Source organism: Anas acuta, chromosome 5, assembly GCF_963932015.1.
Source record: "Anas acuta chromosome 5, bAnaAcu1.1, whole genome shotgun sequence".
Classification (NCBI taxonomy): domain Eukaryota; kingdom Metazoa; phylum Chordata; class Aves; order Anseriformes; family Anatidae; genus Anas; species Anas acuta.
In genome coordinates, this window is record NC_088983.1 from 63,240,134 (window position 1) to 63,258,974 (window position 18,841).

An 18,841-nucleotide genomic window follows, 5' to 3' on the forward strand; every position below is an offset into this window, starting at 1 on the left:
AGGGTTTTTTTTTTTTTGGAAATCAAATGTTTCCTGTTTGCTTTGTAGCGGTATGTCCACTGCAGTTCTGCTAAAGCAAGAAGCTTTTGGACTAATTGCTGTGTGACTGAGTGCTGCTTGTATAGACAGGATCAAACACAGTCCGTGGTGAGCGGCGTTCATGCCTCGCTTTTATTACAGCCAGAACAGTGCAGCAGCTTCACCTCCGCCTGCAGAATGGTGGCATAAATGAGGGGTAAGCAAAAGCAGGTTCTTTACACTTCTGACTAGGCCCAGGGAGAGGAGATGTACAGCAGCACCACGATGCTGAGTTGGGGTTTGTTCCAGGAGGGCTGTAAAGCAGGATGCAGGGGAGCAAATCAAACCCTGTGCATAGCCACGCATCAGGGGGCAGGCCGGAATGAAAGCTGACTTTTTAAGGTACGTGATAAAAAGAGACATTCAAACATTAAGGCTTGAAAACTTAAAAACGCATACGGATTTAAAAATAATAAAAAATAAACACTTCTGGAAACCATACCCCTTATTGAGATCTAAAACAGAAGCTACAAACGTCCAGTCTGAGGGAAATTAGAGAACAATTTTTTGAAAATTTTCAGATGTGTATACGATTATCTGAGGCAAAAGAAAGTTATGTACCTCTGGAGCAGAGGTAACATTAGTAGAAGACAGGATACATAATTTTCACACGCTGGTGAGAAAAAGAAGAAAGAAACAGAATAACTTCTAATCTCTAAAAAGTTGGAACAGACAGATCATAAAGGAAAATCATAGTATGTCACAAAACAAATAATCCAAAATTACCTTGTATCCATTACCAGTGCCTGCATCTTTAAGCCCACTTGCTATTCTGATACCATCGTGACAAGTGATGGCTGTGGCTTTTCCTGATGGCATAATTTCTACTCTCTACTCTGTTCACATGGCATAGCATGCTTTCAGTGCACGGCAAGCAGAAGTGCATGGTGTTCCTACAGTACCTTGCAAGGGGAATAACTACTTAACTGATCAGGAAAAGGCTGTAACTAGTGCTTGCCTGTGCTGCAGATTTTTCTGTTGAAATTCCATGGATGGACTTCTAAAATAAGCAGTTTCTGGAGCTGTACTGAATCACACTCTCTCTGCAGCAGTGGTGGGCTGCATATCAACACACCAGCCCTGTCTCTTGGAGCCATGAAATTTCTCTGAGCTATCAAGAAGAAGAAGGAAAAAAAAAAAAGAGGGAAGGAAAGAAACCAAACAACAACACAGCGATTCCTTTAAGTACGCTATTAGCATTACCCTGTAAGTTGCTATCAAGGGGAACATATAACCACTGGGCAAATATTAAATTTCTGTGAATCTAAAAATGGAAGTTCATAACTATGTATTCTAACTGTAGAAAATGCCATGTAAGTGAACAGTTTGCTTGCCATTCTATTTAAGACTTTTTCAAGCTACTATTTTTTTTTTTTTATTTTCTAAAAAGAAACTTATTTTGCCACAGTAACCTTTCACATATAAATACAGCTTGTCGAAACAATTTGTTAAGAAAACAGTTAATGAATTACTGATTTTTTTCTTTTATATCAACTGATTACTTTTGTAACACTAATGTTATATGAGTACTTATTCTCATTAAAACTGCCTTACAGGAAAAAATGGTCCAGACAAACCAAAGTTTTTTGTTTGTTTGTTTGTTTTTATGAAGTACTGTAAATGCCCCATAATACCTGAGGTCTTTATTTTGAAAATTACATTTAAATATCCACAAAGACCTTAAATATATTTGTTGAGATACAAGTCAAAGTTCTTCAAGGTTATTTTCCCCATCAAATATGTGATATGAGAATCATACATGTTTTAATAAATAAAACAGTAAATTAGATGATGAAGATGCCTACGAAAGTTACTCGTTGCTATATAAGTATGTGAACACACACAAATATATATATATAATATATATAAAATATATATATAATATAATATATATTATATATATAATATATAACATATATATTTTATATATATATGAACACGTCAACATCCTTTTTTTGGGGGTATTTGAATGACAGTGGGCTGATATATTGATTCTTTAAAGTTATTTTTTACCTCTAAATAGATTTAGTTTTTCTGTTTGTAAACACACTTTTTAAAAAAAGTAACTATTTAATGGAAATAAACTACCCTACAGATAAAGAGCTACAATATCGTTTTAGTTTAGACATTCAGTTAGCAGACATTCTCCAGCCAGATAAAAAGGAATTTTTAATTACGTATTGCTCTGAATTCTGTGCAAATACTTACACACTGTATGTCATTAACAGCAGATTCCTGTTTACTTCTTTATTAAGAAAAATGAGCTGTTATATGGACGTTTCATTTATTTCAGGTAAATAAGAGACCATGTTCTTTTACAAGAGCATTTACAGTTGTAATTATTAAAAAAGACGTTTTCGTATGTTAAGATAGAGAAAATATTAATTCATGAGTATTTACAGTCACCCATGTTTAAAAGCATTGTTAAGTTGTGTGCTTTGTTTTATGCATTTCTAAAAAGAAGTGTATGTTCTTTCTCTTAAACTTCTGCTTCTAAACATTTTACTGTGGTCTCAGGCTTGGATTTAGACTCTTCTACCTTTTTCCCATTATTCTTTGTTTCCTTCTCTGGTGTCTTGTCATTTGACTCAGCCTCTTTGAGAGCTGTAGTTTCAACCAGTTCTTTTTTCTGATTCTTGTATGAAAATGGGAATGTTGTCTTGTACCTTTAAACAGGAAAAAAAGATAGTAAAGCAGCAACACTGACATAGTTAGGTAGCATTCCTCAAAATGCTAAGTATCTTTAAACAAACAGTGCATATTCAGGATTTGTGTTATGTAATGAAAATACAAGCTGGGCTAGGATGTTAGAAATGCAGACAACTTTTTGATATTTAATGATCTTCCGTGTTGAAGATCTGTATAAATGATTCAAATGAGTTCAACATTTTTTTTTTTGTGAACAAGAGTAACATCTACTCCCTTAAGTTTGACATTGAAAGAAACAAAATAAAGCTACATAAACAGTCTTTTATATAAACAGATGCACACTTCAATGAAGCAACACTTCAATGTTGTTGCTGTTTTGGCAGACACAGAAATGTTCCACACTAGGCATGATTGATTAATCAAAGATAGGTAATACTTGTCCTTGATTTCTTTTCTGAAATAGGGAATAGTAACAGCAAAAACAAATTTTATCTGCAGAGCAGGGATGAAGATTTTGTTCTTTGTCCTACACTTGTCATTACATCTCTGATCTTTAACTATATAAGTAAAATATTCACTGACTGTACTCTAGAAGTTAACTCAGTACAAGAGAAAAGAAAGAAAAATCTTACTTTTTGATATAGCAGATTGCTAGAACAACTGAAGTAATGAAGAAGATGAGTGCCAGTACAAGGAGTGCTGTTGGGATACCTAGAGAAAAAAGTGAAGTATGCATTGAGTTTTTATTGATTCTTAATTCAGACTTTCTAAAGGCTTATGAACATAAATCCAGATTCTTCTTAAGACAGCATTGTGTAGGAGGTACATACATGTAGACATGCAGAAGGACAGAGGTATTAGGGATCTCAAAATGTTTGTTACTCCTGTTCATTGTTTTGAGAGATTGAAACAGGTATTTTGGCAGTCCATGACAGATTTTTGTCTAATCTGCTCATTGGAGAGTTTTTACAACTTGCCAAGAAAACGTTTTTGTAACAAATCATCTTTCCAGTTAGAATGTGTTGGGTTTTTTTCCTCATATTTAGTCCATTCCTCAGTTGCTGTATATTAGGATTTGTTATTCACACCTCATACCTGGAGAACAAAGCACTATTCTCCTTAAAATTTCCATGACTTCTATTGTTATTAAGAGCCCGCAGACTCTTCTATTACTGTGACCAAATGGTGTCTGCTAATAATTTTTAAGGAATATATTCACCCCAAATCGCATTAAAATTACTTTCTACTATTTCTTACTGAAATACTCTCAAAAAGTATAAAGTCATAACAAGACCTTAAAAATTACTTAAAAACAACAACAACAAAACAACTCTCTGCCTTATAAGCTTTGCCTTTGCAAAACTGTAACATTTTATTCTGCTTCCAGATTCAGCTATATAAAAATGTATGCTGGAGTAGCAAGCAAGACCAGCAGTAAACAGTTTTCCTGCTAACATCTGTATAACTAACCAGCTCTCCTGACTGAAGAGCTACCACCCATAGCCTTTACCTCCAAAGACAACGCCATCGTTCTTAAAGGCAGCACGGGAAGTGTAGTTGGGAGAGTCAAGTGAGTATTCCCCTGGCGTGTTGGTAGTAGTCTCCTCAGTTGGTAAGATTGTTTCAGTTACACATACCACCTGAAATTTCAGCTTTTTCAAGGCCCGTTCCGTCTCAGTTGCGTTAGGCACTACCGTGACGTTTTCAGTTAAATCTGAGCCTGAAGAGGCAGGTAAGTGCGTTGGTGCGCTTGATGATGGTCTAGTTGTAGTTGGATCTGGTACACATGAATTAATTTGAACATCTGCAGTAGAGGAAGGAGACATGTAAAGGTTATGCTTCTGTTAGGTTTGTACTTACTGCGCACACGTTTAGAGAAATTGTTACCCAGCCGTTCCCTTCTGCAAATTAGTTGTTGCCTTATCCAGATCAGGCACGCTTATTTCATATGTGTAGCTAAGACACCGATTATGCCCTTTTTATCATTACTCACATGGTTAAACACTTGGAGTAAATGAGATGCTCGTTTTGTATTTGCATACCCATAATCTATTCCTCCCGAACAGTACTGAGAGTGGTAATCCATATTAAACACACACACCGACCTCCTGCAGAGCAGAAGGCTTAACTGCAGATTCAAGCTTCAAAAATATTTGCAATATATAACACACTTGAAGATAAATGCTATTTTAGGTACCTTTTATCCTTATTAGGTACCTTCCACAACCTTAAGGGGCCCTGCAAGAAAGCTGGAAAGGGACTCATCGGGAGCGGTAGGACAAGGGGTAATGTCTTTAAACTAAAAGAGGGGATGTTTAGATATTCGGAGGAAAATCTTCACTCAGAGGGTGGTGAGGCCCTGGCACAGGCTGCCCAGAGAAGCTGTGGATGCCCCAGCCCTGGAGGTGTTCAAGGCCAAGCTGGATGGGGCTTTGGGCAGCCTGGGCTGGTGGGAAGTGTCCCTGCTCATGGCAGGGGGTTGGAACCAGATGATCCTTAAGGTCCCTTCCAACCCGAGCCATTCTTTGATTCTCTAATAAAAACCTAAATGACAGAGGCTCTTTATTGTTTTCTGCCATAGTTTTCAAATGTTTTTTGACGTTACAACCACAAAGAAAATTGACAAAATGAGCTTCTATTAAATGTTTTAGCTAAGACATACCTAGAACAGGCAATAGTTTAACTATTAAGATGAAGAAATGCAGAATCATCCCTATGTTAAATATACATTCTCATTTTCTCGCCATTCAGCAAACTTAGGTCCTCTGAAGAGACCTCGGAAGATCATCTAGCCCAAACCTCTGCCGCGTAGGATCACCTGGAGCACATTGTGCAGGATGGCATCCAGGCAGGTTTCGAATATCTCCAGAGAAGGAGACTCCACAACCTCTCTGGGCAACCTGTTCCAGTGCCCTGTCACCCTCACAGCAAAGAAGTGTCCCCTCATATTCAGCTGGAACTTCCTGGCTTCAGTTTGTGCCTATAGTCTCTCATCCTGTCACTAGACAGAACTGAAAAGAGACTTGCTCCATGCTCTTAACACCCTCCCCTTGGATATTTATACACACTGATGAGGTCTCCACTCAGTCTTCTCTTTTTCCAGGCTAAACAGGCGCAGTTCTCTCAGCCTGTCCTCATACAACAGGTGCTCCAGTTCTCTAACCCACTTGTGCTGGGGAGCCCTGAACTGGATCCAGTACTCCAGGTGTGGCCTCACCAGGGCTGAGCAGAGGGGGAGGATCACCTCCCTTGACCTGCTGACAACACTTCCAAATGCACTCCAGGATCCTGCTGGCCTTCTCGGCCAGCACAAGGGCAAATTTGACACAAGGGCAAATTGTTGACTCATGGTCAGCAATTCAATTTACAGTCCTTCAAATCAAAATACCTAAATAATAAAAACTTATTAAAAGTATTGTGTTGACATTACAGAATGGTAAAAGCAACTCTTTTATAAGAGCTTTCATGGCAGCACCAACTTATTAATTTGGATGAACTGAACGGACCTCCTGTATTGCTTGAAAGCTTCTCCCCACAGAGCTAAATACAACTGGACAACATTTAAGGTCAGGGGAAAATAGCTACCAGGTGATAAGATCTCTCCTGTTATGATTTTTTTTCATTCAGATATTTAAAAAAAATCCAATCCAAACACAAGAAATGTAGTTGTTATGCTTACATACCTGAAGAATTGAAGCAGTAAACCATAAATGTTTTAGAGTGTTCAGCATTCCATGTCACCAGTCCAACTTTGCCCTTACCACATTTCTGGTTGGATATTAGCCGAGGAATTACAACCAATCCATCTTTCACCCATCCATAGCTACAATAAAAATCATCAGTCCTTTTAATATCAGATTTGTCACCAGCCTCATGTAAGGTAAAGTAGTTTATTGAAGGTAATGAGATGCTAACTGATATCATATACCTGCACGTTTCAAAGCGATGTTTCAAAGCCTTTTCAACCTGGTCTTTACTTGCCAGTTGTAAATTCAATTGATTGCATGCATTACTTGCTTCTGAGAAATTCACTTTCTCCTCATAAAGACCTACACCTGTGATCCTGCAAGGTGGAAGAGTAGAACCTGTAATTTAGACATAAATGTTTAAGGTTAGTATTGAATACTAACATTTATTGTAATTTAAAGTATAATTCAAATTGCACATTCTTAAAAGTTTCTAGCTTGAGAACAGTAGAAAAGTAATTTCTAGCAAAAAGACATACTTCACAATAAAAAGTTTTCTCAATAGTCTAGGATTTCAAAAGGTTTGACTGTTATTAGACTAAATGCATATCTAGTTGTATTTGTGGTGTTACCTAGAGTCAGCTTCTTAGTAAAGCTGCTGTTATTTGTCAAACTTATTCATTAAAAATTCAAAGTAGGAAGAGTAATCAGTTCTTTTTTTTTCTTTTTTTTTTTTTTTTCTTTTTTTTTTAATTAAAATGATAAACCTAGCAGTTGTACTCAATCACCAGACTGGATTCTGTCAGTATAACATTCTTACTAGAAATATTTTATTATAGTTCTTATTCCTCCTAAATTTAACTTTCTTTTCTAGTTTTGCATGATATTTTTTCCCCAGGCACTGTCATGCATTGAATTTACTGAGTACTTGGCAGGAAGCAGGTGGTAGGAAAAGAGGGGATAGATGGGGTGAATTTGACACCTTTCCCCTATTACTTAGCAATAGGAAACTCATCCAACTTTTTCAGAAAGCCACAATTGGCCATGACACCTGCACTAGAAAAGGCATAGCTAATGTCTGATTACACCTGCTCCAGTTTCCTAGTATCTACTTTCTTTATCTGTATTAAGGACACAGGGCAGAATTCAGAATTTGACACAGACAAGGAAAAAGATAATACTCTTTCATCTCCATGTTTCCCCAGAAGCATATGCTAGATTTTTTTTTTTTTTTGGAGTTACATTCAGTAATTACCATGTTAAATGAAAAGGAATAGCCTGTATGAAAAAATCATCTCAAAACAGCTTCAGATACCCCAGGAAGAAAATCCTCATACCTTGGCAAAATAAAATCAAGGGAAAGAAAGAAAGAAACAAACAACACAACAAATCAAGGAAAAAACAAACAAACAAACAAAAAACCACAACACAACAAAATGCAACTGGAATAATTGAATACAGTGGGGACACTTTTTGTATTTATGCAAGCTTGTAAACATTTCAGCATTTCATTGCAAATACTTCAGATAAGCAATAGCTAAAGTTGTTACTTGCTGGATTTCCTTTTCAGACTCTGTGCCTACCAGGTACGTACACTAATGAATACTTGATAAAACCTGTGCATCAGACAACAGTCAATCCACAAACTCTCAAGGGAAAATTAAATGACACGTGCAGATCCACCAAATTTCTTAGCAAGAGAAGTTAAATTGAATTTTATGAATGAAGTCATAGAATTAGCAGCCAAGCCACTCCTACCATGAGAAAAACAGATGTCTCATCTTGTGTGGAGGGCAAAGAGAAAGGCAGGCTTTCTAGTCCTGTTCCCACTGGGTGTTGTGGGGTTGGAAATGGCTTTTGATAAGAGATGCATCTCTGTTGTTCTTTAGTTTATTGGGATTTAAATGTTGGGTAAAGCAATCATGGAACTTGGTGAATTTATCTCAGCAGCTATGGATGTTCTGGCCCCCCATTAACACACCGCAGGTGAGCCAGTGAATATCGTAGCAGTCCCTATAGTGAAACCATGGCAACAACCAGGCCTGACTTGAAGGTAGGACCAGCCAGACATGTTGTATGAGGATCCAGGGAAGCACTGTTGCTCAGTGGTGTGTGCATCAAGGACCTCAAGTGTATCCAAGCAGTCCCAATGTGAAGATGATTCACGGTGTCAAATTTCTTCCATGTTACTGTCATATGTCTTCGTCCACTCAGCGTGTCTTCATGAATAGCCTCCTGTATGACTTCATTTCGTTCAGACTACTTCTGGTGTCAGACAGGTACTCCAACATTAAGTTTTCTCAATTCCCTGTTGTTAACAGGGAACTCTCCCAGTCCTCTTGAGATTTTTATTTTTTCTTCTGGATCTCCCTCCATCTCAGCTGCTGCTGTACTTTCTGCAATTCATTTACCATAGTTTTCAAGCCCCCCATTCCTTGTCTAGGATGCCTAATTCCTTTATTCACCTACTACTACTTTTTATACTCAGACTTGACTCTTTTTTACAGGAGAATTGTATAATAGATATATAGCACAATAAATACAGAAATTCGGTAACAGAAAATTAAGTCTTAAGTGGTAAGAAAAGTGATTGTAGGACATGGACCGAAGTTTTATCTTAGAATTTACTAAGCTCTTTAAAACATAATAGAAAAGTGAAAGAAACCTTTTGGAAATGTTATGAGCTTCAAACTATATTCCAGATGGGTTTACAGTATGCAAAAGAAATCCAGAAAGAGAAGAGTAACCTCTTCAAAACTTTTCATCACCTCTTAAATCACCTCTGACTTCTGTACTAAAGACAACCGAGTTTGTACGGGAGACAGACTAATCCTATAGAAGCTCATTACCCTTTCGGGTCCACAAGTTGCCCACATGTGTCCTTTTAGCTTTGCTCTATTCAGTTTATCTACTAATCTGCGTTTTGGGTCCTCTGTGAACAGTAGTTTTACTGAGAAAGGTGGGAAAAAATGGACAGAAGAATCTCACAAGACAAATTCATCACAAGACAGGAAGAAAATAATATGTGCAGGGTACAGGTATTGCATTTACTGTGCACGAATTCTCCTCTTGCTTTTTGGAGAAGCTGGTGTTTCTTGATCTCTGCTCTGCCCCAGGCCCTTGCTCTGATTTGTTGGAGAGCTGAGTTTGGCTGCTGATGTCAGGGAGCAGCAACAGTGAGGCTGTTCCACAAGAAGAGATGAGCCAGAAGCCGCAGAAGCTGTGGGTGATGGCAGCACAGGCAGGACAGTGCCACCACCAACCAGGGCACAGCCCTGTGGTACCCAAGCAGGGCCACACTGTGGCAGGTTTGTGGCAGCTTCTCTGCACTGTCAGGGAGCAAGAGAACATGTCAGATGCAGGGTTCATCAGAAAGTTCATTTGGGAACAGCAAGAGAGGGTGCTATCTGTCGCACATGCCTGAAGGCCATCCTGGAGACAAGGCTACCTCCAATGCAAGTCTGTGGTCCCATCCATGAAGCCCAGCAGTAAAACAGCACAGGAGCCAGCTGGACTGGGCACAGGCATACTACACAGAGCTCCAAGGCACAACTGCAAATGGGCCATGAGATTAATAGGAGCACTGAACTGATGAGCTGAGGGTGCATGAGTAAGTGAGCGTTAGATGGGAGCTATGGATGTACTAACAGCTGGAAAGGATAGTCTTAAGACTCACACTGTTTCCCCAGCAAAAATATATTCAGTGATTGGGATCTGTAGAAGAATCTACTGTTGTTCAGTACTTCAACCATGGAATTTCAACAGAACTTGAGCATCTAATTCACTCAAGCCCAGTTGCTTTCAGAAGCCTTTCAGTAGATATGGCAATCGATTATCTGCAACAATGACATAGTGTTCTTCTACATGGCTAGAACAAACATTTACTCCTACAGTGAAACATCTGGAAACATGTGATATACATTTGGTATCTGCAGATATCCTAGCAGCTACTGGGGTGGGATAATTTTATCTGTCAGGGCAGCCATACTTCACCATAACCACTCTCTTACTCCCCCTCCTCAAAGGGAAAGGGGGAAAAATAAAATTGAAAGGGCTCAAAGGCTGAGGTAAGGACAGGGAGACTACTCACCAGTTACCTTCACAGGCAAAACAGACTCAGCAAAGGGAAACTAATATTTTGTTACCTATAACTAGCAGACTAGAATAGTGAGAAACTAAAACTAAAAACACCTTCCCTCCATCCGCCCTCTTCTAACTCTTTACCCTGAGCAGTGCAGAGGAAAGGGGAATGGGGGCTGCAGTCAGTCCATAGCACTTCTCTGCCGCTCTTTCACGGTCCCTCTCTGCCCCTGCTCCCTGTGGGGTCCCTCCCAGGGAATGCCATCCTTCCCCAACTGATCGTGTGGGGGCTGCCCACAGGCTGCAGCTCCTCAAGCACTGCTCCCACACGGCTCCGTCTCACGGAGTCCATCCCCCAGGAGCAAACTTCTCCAGCATGGGTTCCCCACGGGTGGGTGGCAGCTCCACCCAGAGCCCCTGCTCCTGTGTGGGCTCCTCTCCACAGGCCGCAGCCTCCTCCAGGCCACATCCACCTGCTCCACCGGGGGCTCCTCCATGGGCTGCAGCATGGAGATCTGCTCCATGTGGGACCCATGGGTGCAGGGGGACAGCCTGCTCCACCAGGGGCCTCTCCACAGGCCTCAGGGGAACTGCTGCTGCCTGCCTGGAGCACCTCCTGCCTCCTGCTGCACTGACCTTGGGATCTGCAGGGCTTGTTCTCACTCCTCTCCCTCCCAGCTGCTGTCAAACAGCATTTATTATTTTTTTTTTCACCCTCTTTCTTAAATCTGCTCTTCCAGAGGTCGAACCAATGCTGCTCCCTGGCTCAGCTCTGGCCAGCTGCAGGTTCTTTTTGCAGCCAGATGAAACTGGCGTTTATCTGACACAGAGCAGCGGCTGGGCTCTGCTCACAGGGACAAGCCCTGAAGACCCCCACTACCAAAACCTTTGCACATATCACAGAATCACAGAATTTCTAGGTTGGAAGAGACCTCAAGATCATCCAGTCCAACCTCTGACCTAACCCTAACAGTCCCCACTAAACCATATCCCTAGGCTCTACATCTAAACGTCTTTTAAAGACTTCCAGGGATGGTGACTCCACCACTTCCCTGGGCAGCCTGTTCCAATGTCTAACAATAATGTCTAACATAATGTTAGACAATGTCTAACGTAAACCCAATACATAAGGTTAAGAGGCATCCACATTTCCCTAACTTACATAAGAAAGGGGTATTACATGACCCTGATTCAAAAAATAGGCACATACAATAGTGTTGAGGGAAGTGTATTATCTAAGAACTGTATGATAAAATTTGAAGTTGGCAATTCCCACTGCTTATTTTGCAGACAGATAGTTTATACAGAACAGGAACTCCTGCATTGTATTCACCAGATACAAGCATGCCTGCCCTGGGGATGAACCACAAGATCCTGGCACACAATTCCTTCAATTTTGCAAGTCAAGAGTGTCAGGATATTGCAAAAAAAAAAAAAAAAAAAAAAAAAAAGAGCATTAACAATAGCATTTTCACAGACCTGGCTTCACACATGTTGTGCTTTCTGAGGATTGTGTAAAACTATTTGCTATGGTGTCTTCAATAATATAAAGTCACATTTCAATAGTTCTAAACTTAATCCTAAATGCACAACCAAAACTCTAGAACAAGCAGTTCTATAGCATTTACATAGCACTTGAGCTTATCAAATCATTAGAGAGTGAAAGATTTCCCCTATATGTTAGAGTATTTTTCATTGCATATGATGGAAAGCTATATTATGAAAATCTTGTGATTTCCTATGCTAGCAGGCCTATCTACAAACAGACACTTTCCCCCATTTTGTTTGGGAATATAGCTGCTTTTTTTGAGCACTTTACTGTTCAACTAGGATATTTTAAAAAGTGGAACCTTACATACCTGTTATGAAGTAATTTTGAGCCATGAATGTCATAACCCAGACTGAAAACACCGCTGAGGTAACTCCAAAATAAGTTGTCATTGTCACGAACTTGGAAAATTGAGAAATTCAAGGTGATTTGTCTTCTGTGCTGAGAAAAGTTCAGGTGTTGGATACTGTCAGACCACCTTGGGAACTGCCTTTGAGATGACTTCTTGAAAGCAACTTCCAGCTGTCACTGCACTGCTTCATAGAAAGGATGTCAGAGCAAATGCGTTGACTATCCCACACAAAGGTGAGGTCACTGAGTGGAAATCCCTAATCACCTTTAACTCTTTCAGCATTTGCTGGAAAAATTAACTACTGCTGACGCAGAAAACACAGCTGAGGAAGGGAGATAAGACTGGTAGACTGCAAAGTCAGTAAACACTCTGAAAACTTTCGTTATTTTTTCCTGTTTTACTGATTAACAACACATTACTCACACTATTTAGCTGGTAAATAAACATAATTATGTATTGCATCACAGCAAAGAGAACAAAAATGAGCATTTTTCTTTTGGAGTTAGAAGAGTATCCATTTCTCACTGTCCTCTACACCTTGATGTAGTGCTTTTACTTTCCTTTGCCTGAGAGTTGCGATGCAGAAATAGGTACCATAATGCAGAGGTAATTTGATACTTGGTTTTGAAGAGATTTGGACATGTGCTACCATAAATGGGAATCCTTGTGAGACTCTAGGGGACTGGCTCCCACCACTGTCCCTATCACATCTGTCTTCCTGTGAAGTTCCAATAAACAGATATGTTAATAGACTGATTGAAACCACAGATAATGTGGTTAACAAAATGATGCATCTATTACCAGCAAAGAAATTTAAGATCTAGTTGTGTTTGGGCTGTGGTTTGGAACTGAATGTTGGCAAAGCTCCTTGAGATCTGAGACAAATTTCTTACTCTAATTTCTATTTTGCCTCTGTTGTGCTATACTTACATGCTTCTACAGAATCATGACAATCTGCAATACTGTAATCAGACTGTCAAGCAAGTTCTAAATGAATTCACTTCAATCCATTATGTAGGAGAAATTACTAGTTATTCTGCTGTGCTCATAGATTAGTGGTCTGTGACAGCAAAACACTGAGAATGGTAAAACACCTGACCATCTCCATGCTTACCTTGAACTGCTAAATATTCACTACCCTGAAAAATTATTTCCAAAGCTGGATTTCTCAAGAAAGACATTTTAAAGTTGCATACTAATTGTCCTGTCACGATTTACCACTTTATGCCAATTGTTCTCATTGCAGCAAAGCTCCTTTAGTCAAACTCTGTCAACATTCTTGATGTTTAATGCAATTTTTAGCTGAAAAATAAGAGATGAACACCTTGGTAACACTTAACAAAAATACAAGCTCCTTCTACATGGTTTTGTTAGAGCAAAATACAGATTAGGAGAGAAAAAAAAATAGAATGATGAAATGAGCCTTAATAACTTCTTTTTTTTTTTTTTTTTTTTTTTTGGTCAGTTTCTTCCTTTTTACTTGTCAGCTGTTGCAAAACTATGAGGAAGATCACTCATCTGGACTGCATAGCTAACAAAACGTTTCTAAATTGTTTATGGGTCTTCATCTTAACTTCTGTGGTGAAAAACAACAACAGCTTTCTGTTCAATGTGTTTAATAAGCATTTGGCCAAAATATTTATGGTAAGCTATAAAGAAAATCCCATCATCTCATACCTATGTGCTTCAAAAAGTTGATGAGGATTGCTAAACAGAAGACTTTTATGCTGAGGAGAACAGACTGTTCTCTATAATCCTTTCTAAAGGAATCCTGAAGCATCAACAATTGAAATAGAAAGAAGTTAAGAAGAAAAATATGTTTATGTGAAAAATACAAATAAGAGGGTCTTTTTTCCTGGTAACAGCCATTCCTTTCCAGATTGTCATTGTCCCAAAGTTTGTCTCCCTGAAAAAGACCACCAGAGATTCAGCTGTCACAAGTATGTTCTTCACAGAAATAGAGCAGACTCTTTCCTGCTGATCTGGCAGTTCAGCTCTCCACAAATCCCAGGGTTCCCAGAGCTCCCAAGCCAACAAGAACACCACTCAGAGAATCCTAACCTCCCAGTCTCCTTTACCTTTCAGTCTTCCATCTCCTCAGCAACCTGCAGCCTCTCTCTGAAGCAGGAGTTAAACTCTCTCCAGGGTATTTCAGTTTCCTCTCATTTATTTTTAGGATATGACAAGGATGACCCTGCTTACAAACACTCAAAATGGAGTTTGCTTGATTCTTCTACATCATTTTTCTGAAGAACTGAAAGACTAAGAACAAGATCTTTGGTATGTGGAACATGACACTACATTATGCAGTTGGCATTTCAGAAGAAGATAGCCATTAATATGCAGACAGAGCTCATACGAAAAATAAATCTTTAAGGTAGCAACACTGAGGACTTTGAAACCATACTTTTATTTAAAAACCTCAAGTATGTGATACTATACAGTACAATACCAGCACACTGGTGCAAAATCTTACAATGCTACAAATATAAATATGATACACAAAAATAGTGTTCTTTTAAAATTCTGCTTACTAGAAACATCTGTGCTGTGCAGGAGAAACAATACAATGTGTCTTATTAAAACAAAAAAATAAATATTGCACCTCAAGAAAACTATTTCAATATTAATAGCATAAATAATAAATCTATTTCTTGTTATCTTGATGTGATCTTTGAACACAGAAGTTTTGTTGTTTTTTTTTTTAAACGTGTTGCTGTTTTTTTAAACAGATAAATAAAATTAATATCCAACAGATAAAACTACATCTAGAATAGGTTTTGATTGAGAAAGGTTGAGAGAACCTAGTTTTCTATCAAAAAAGGTGTCTTCATTAATTAACTGAGAAATGTAAGCAAAAATATTTAATGTGGTGTTAGTCACTGTGGTCTGTTATTTTTAGTGGACAGTTTTCTCCAAGTAGGTATAAAAAAAAATATATATATATATATACTTTTTTTTCATCAACTTAATCGTCATCTTTTAATCCCCATTGAAATCCCTTGCCTCTTTCTGTCCATTCCCCATAACAATTAATAACTTTGTGGCTAAGTTACACTTGCTTTAGACATGCAAGTAATTCAGTTCTAATCAGTACAACTACTTATGGAAATTTGCCCTTGTGCACCAAGTCCATGAAAGCCCGTGTGCATAATGCCAAAAAGAGGATGAAGACTCTGTTCACACACTGACCAACAGAAGCTTTGCACATGCCTAACATTAAGCAGTTGTAGAGTCTTATTGATATCAATAACTTTCCACATGTACTTAAAATAGGGTTTTGGATCAGTATCAGTGCAGAGGTGAATAAGAGCAAATTAATAAAATTAGAGGCATTGTTAACAATTTTTCCTCAGTACACTAACATATCCACTGTCACAATCAAATATGTGCCATAATTTTTGGCATAGTAGATTCTGAATCTTCAAGACTATTTACCCAGAATTTTTATTGCTTTATTATGTTACCAACACAATTTCTAAAGATTTTTAAGTTGGTACTAATAAACAAGTATTGAAAGAGCCACTGACAAGTTTCTTTAAATAATAGAAGTACATGAAATGTCACAGTAGTTCTTAATAGTTAGATACTCTAAACATATACCAAGTAATTTGCAAGAAACTCTCTTTGGTCTTATTCTTTAGCAATTACAATATCAGACCAAATGACACTTTCCCATTATCCATTTTGAACTTCCTTAAACACTCTACTTTACTCCTCAAAACAAAACAAAAATGTGTGTGTGTGTGTATTTATATATATATCTAATATACACAGACACACAAAATAAAATAAAAAAGAAAACCTACCAACTGCTTATGGATTTACTTCCTTTTCCCCCCAAAGTTGGTAATGGTCTATCTCCTTCCCCCCTCCCCCCCCTTTTCTCCATGTATTTTATTTTAACAAAACGTAGCTAGAGATGCAAAAAACAAAATTCACCAGCAGGACATTTGTTACTAGTGCCAGACACATGAATTAAAATTCTGATTGTGTTAGAAACCTGTTTTCTGTGATGGTTAGCTTGAGTTTCAGTGTTTACACCAAAAGAAAATAAGCCTACATTATCTGCATCTGAGTTGAAATTACAGTACTTCATAAAGTCCTTATTTGTCCATAAAACAGACCTGTTAGTCAGAACGTGCCAAAAGAATTCAAGACACAAGAGTGCAATTAAGTGCCACACTGATTTTGATATTGTGGTTAGATTCAAGCATACAGCTCTGGAAGACAAACATAGTTCATCTTCAATCAGAAGTGGTGTTTGGCAGGTACATATGGTATACCTTGAGTGACATACATTTTGGTCTCAGTCCTAGGCATGAATTTCTTTTTTAGGATAATGGCTTCACTCTTTTAAAATTGCTTATGTCTAAAAATGGCAGGTTTTCATATTCCTCAGTAGCAACTCACAACTCCCAAACAGGCAAAACTGTTGAAAAATCTGTTGAAATACTGGGGCAAAAATTAATCTGTCATGACCTGGTAGTTTAGCTTTGAAAGTTTATCAAAACTGTTATATACCTGGCATAAGAATCTGAAAAGTAACTACGACAACTAAAACATGCAGTGACCTCTATGGTCATCACTACTTTCATGTCCTCACTCATATAGGCACCTGTATGGTTTGGCAGTGTACAGAACTATGTTCCTACCGCAGATCTCAAATGACATCCATTTTTAATATAAGCAATAGGTCCATTTACTGTGATTATCCTAATCTGTGATAACAGACAGGTTTGAAGATTTTTTTTTTCTTTTTTGAGGGATTGGACATATTTTCCATATCCAAGACTGATGTATATTGGACTTCAGCAACACATCTAATTGTCTGAATAATTACTTTTTGCTGTAATGTTTAGTAACTGAGTGGCATAAACCACACAGTTATTCAAATAAGTAGTAAAATTTGTTACAAAGAATGTCAGTGATACCTCAGAAGTTCCAAGATTCATTGGACAATATCAACTGTACTACCTAGACCTCATTTTAAGTTTTGTTGTATATCCTACTCAAAAAAAAGAGGTGGTCCCATTCTTAAAGTATGTCATAAGAGATACTTAGTATTCCATTTAAATAGCCATACAGATAATTCCTCTTATGAAATTACTGTGTCAGCAAGGCATGTGGTCTGATAATTTTAACATGACATAGAAGACCTCCTATTTCTACCCAATTATAATGAATAAAAACATTAGACTTTTAAAACCCAAAGGAATTAAATGCCATTAATACTTGAACAACGACAACAAAACCTGACCAAAACACAAATTCAGGAATTGCAAAGTAAAGCACTAACTGCAAATATAGTTTTAATGATTTTTCTTCAAAACCATAGGAGAGATGTCAACATCTTGTGCAAGTTTTTCTTGCTGGTTGCTGATTACTGCCACAACCTTATCATGATTCAATATTACTTTAATCACATCAGTCATTTACATTGAGACAACAAACATAATTCTTTACCAAATTATCATTTTGGCAAGCTACCTTCATAACGTGTCCCCAAACTTTGGGGTGGAATTACTCGCTTGTGCAACAGATGACATATACCAACCATAAAGATGACTAAGCACTACCTTTAACAACTGTGTTCTAATACAGTGCTTCTCCGGTATCATAAATACATGTTGTTCATTTATTATTCAGTGCGTTGCTCATGTTGGAATCCTGAGTTCCACCATGAATATTGATGAACAGCAGAACAGCTGGCTTTGCCTTCAGGTCTCTCTGATATTTCGTCACAAGAGTTGTATGAATGGTAGATTCCCAACACCACAGCAAAAATGATTATCGCAGCCACTACCAGCCATACCACATTCCAGTGTTTACACAGTTTGGGGTACAGAATATATAAATAATTAATGACGACTTCAAGTCTGCTGTAAAACAAAAAGGAAACAGTTATATAGTAATATTAGGCAAATCAATTACCTTAAGCTTTTAAATTTGAGATGTTTCATAGATGTACTGTGCATCGCTTCTCTTCCAAAGACAAGTATCTTGCCAGAAAGAAGAAAGAACTTAAGTTCTTTCAAGAGTAACTGTATACTCAAATATGGGTGATATTTGCAAGATGACTGTAGACAACTATCAAGCCATAACCTTGGCTTCTATTTCTCCCACCTGTCAACTGGCAAATCTCAGAGCTTGACACAATTTTAAATTCTGCCTTGCTCATAGCTTGCTCAATTAAGCTAAACATTATAACATATTCTAAACATCTCCTCCTAAGAGTTTCATGACTAGTGAGATGGCTGCCCTTCTGAACATGGCTGAAATTTCCACTTAACAGATGTTTGTAATCACAATAATCTGGGCCTGAGTCCCTTGGGATCAGGTAGAGATCCCTACCGTATCTTGGATTTAGTCATATTACTTGCTTTGGCCAGTAGTCAATTCCTCTGTAATGCAAAAGTCTCTTTGCTTTTAAAAATGCAGGAAATT

The 18,841-nt window shown here is 38.1% G+C and overlaps 2 protein-coding genes across 30 annotated transcripts in view; both read right to left on the minus strand.

The window, feature by feature from the left end:
* Positions 1-1,706: 1,706 nt before the first annotated feature.
* Positions 1,707-12,708, minus strand: LYVE1 (lymphatic vessel endothelial hyaluronan receptor 1). The gene is made up of 6 exons (XM_068685346.1): positions 12,353-12,708; positions 6,656-6,812; positions 6,411-6,550; positions 4,238-4,531; positions 3,360-3,438; positions 1,707-2,744 (listed from the first exon to the last, which is right to left on the minus strand). The coding sequence occupies exons 1-6, from the start codon at positions 12,432-12,434 to the stop codon at positions 2,558-2,560; spliced, it is 939 nt and encodes a 312-aa protein (XP_068541447.1). The 5' UTR covers positions 12,435-12,708; the 3' UTR covers positions 1,707-2,557.
* Positions 12,709-14,785: 2,077 nt separating this feature from the next.
* The window catches only part of IRAG1 (inositol 1,4,5-triphosphate receptor associated 1), a 103,761-nt gene continuing 99,705 nt past the window's right edge, over positions 14,786-18,841 (minus strand). For 28 of the 29 annotated variants that reach the window (XM_068685319.1, XM_068685329.1, XM_068685324.1 and 25 more), the window contains one exon: positions 14,786-18,276. In XM_068685319.1, the coding sequence (XP_068541420.1) occupies positions 18,036-18,276 (241 nt within the window). In that variant the 3' untranslated portion in view covers positions 14,786-18,035. The remainder of the gene's footprint in view (positions 18,277-18,841) is intronic. The other variant, XM_068685344.1, reaches the window with a different exon arrangement.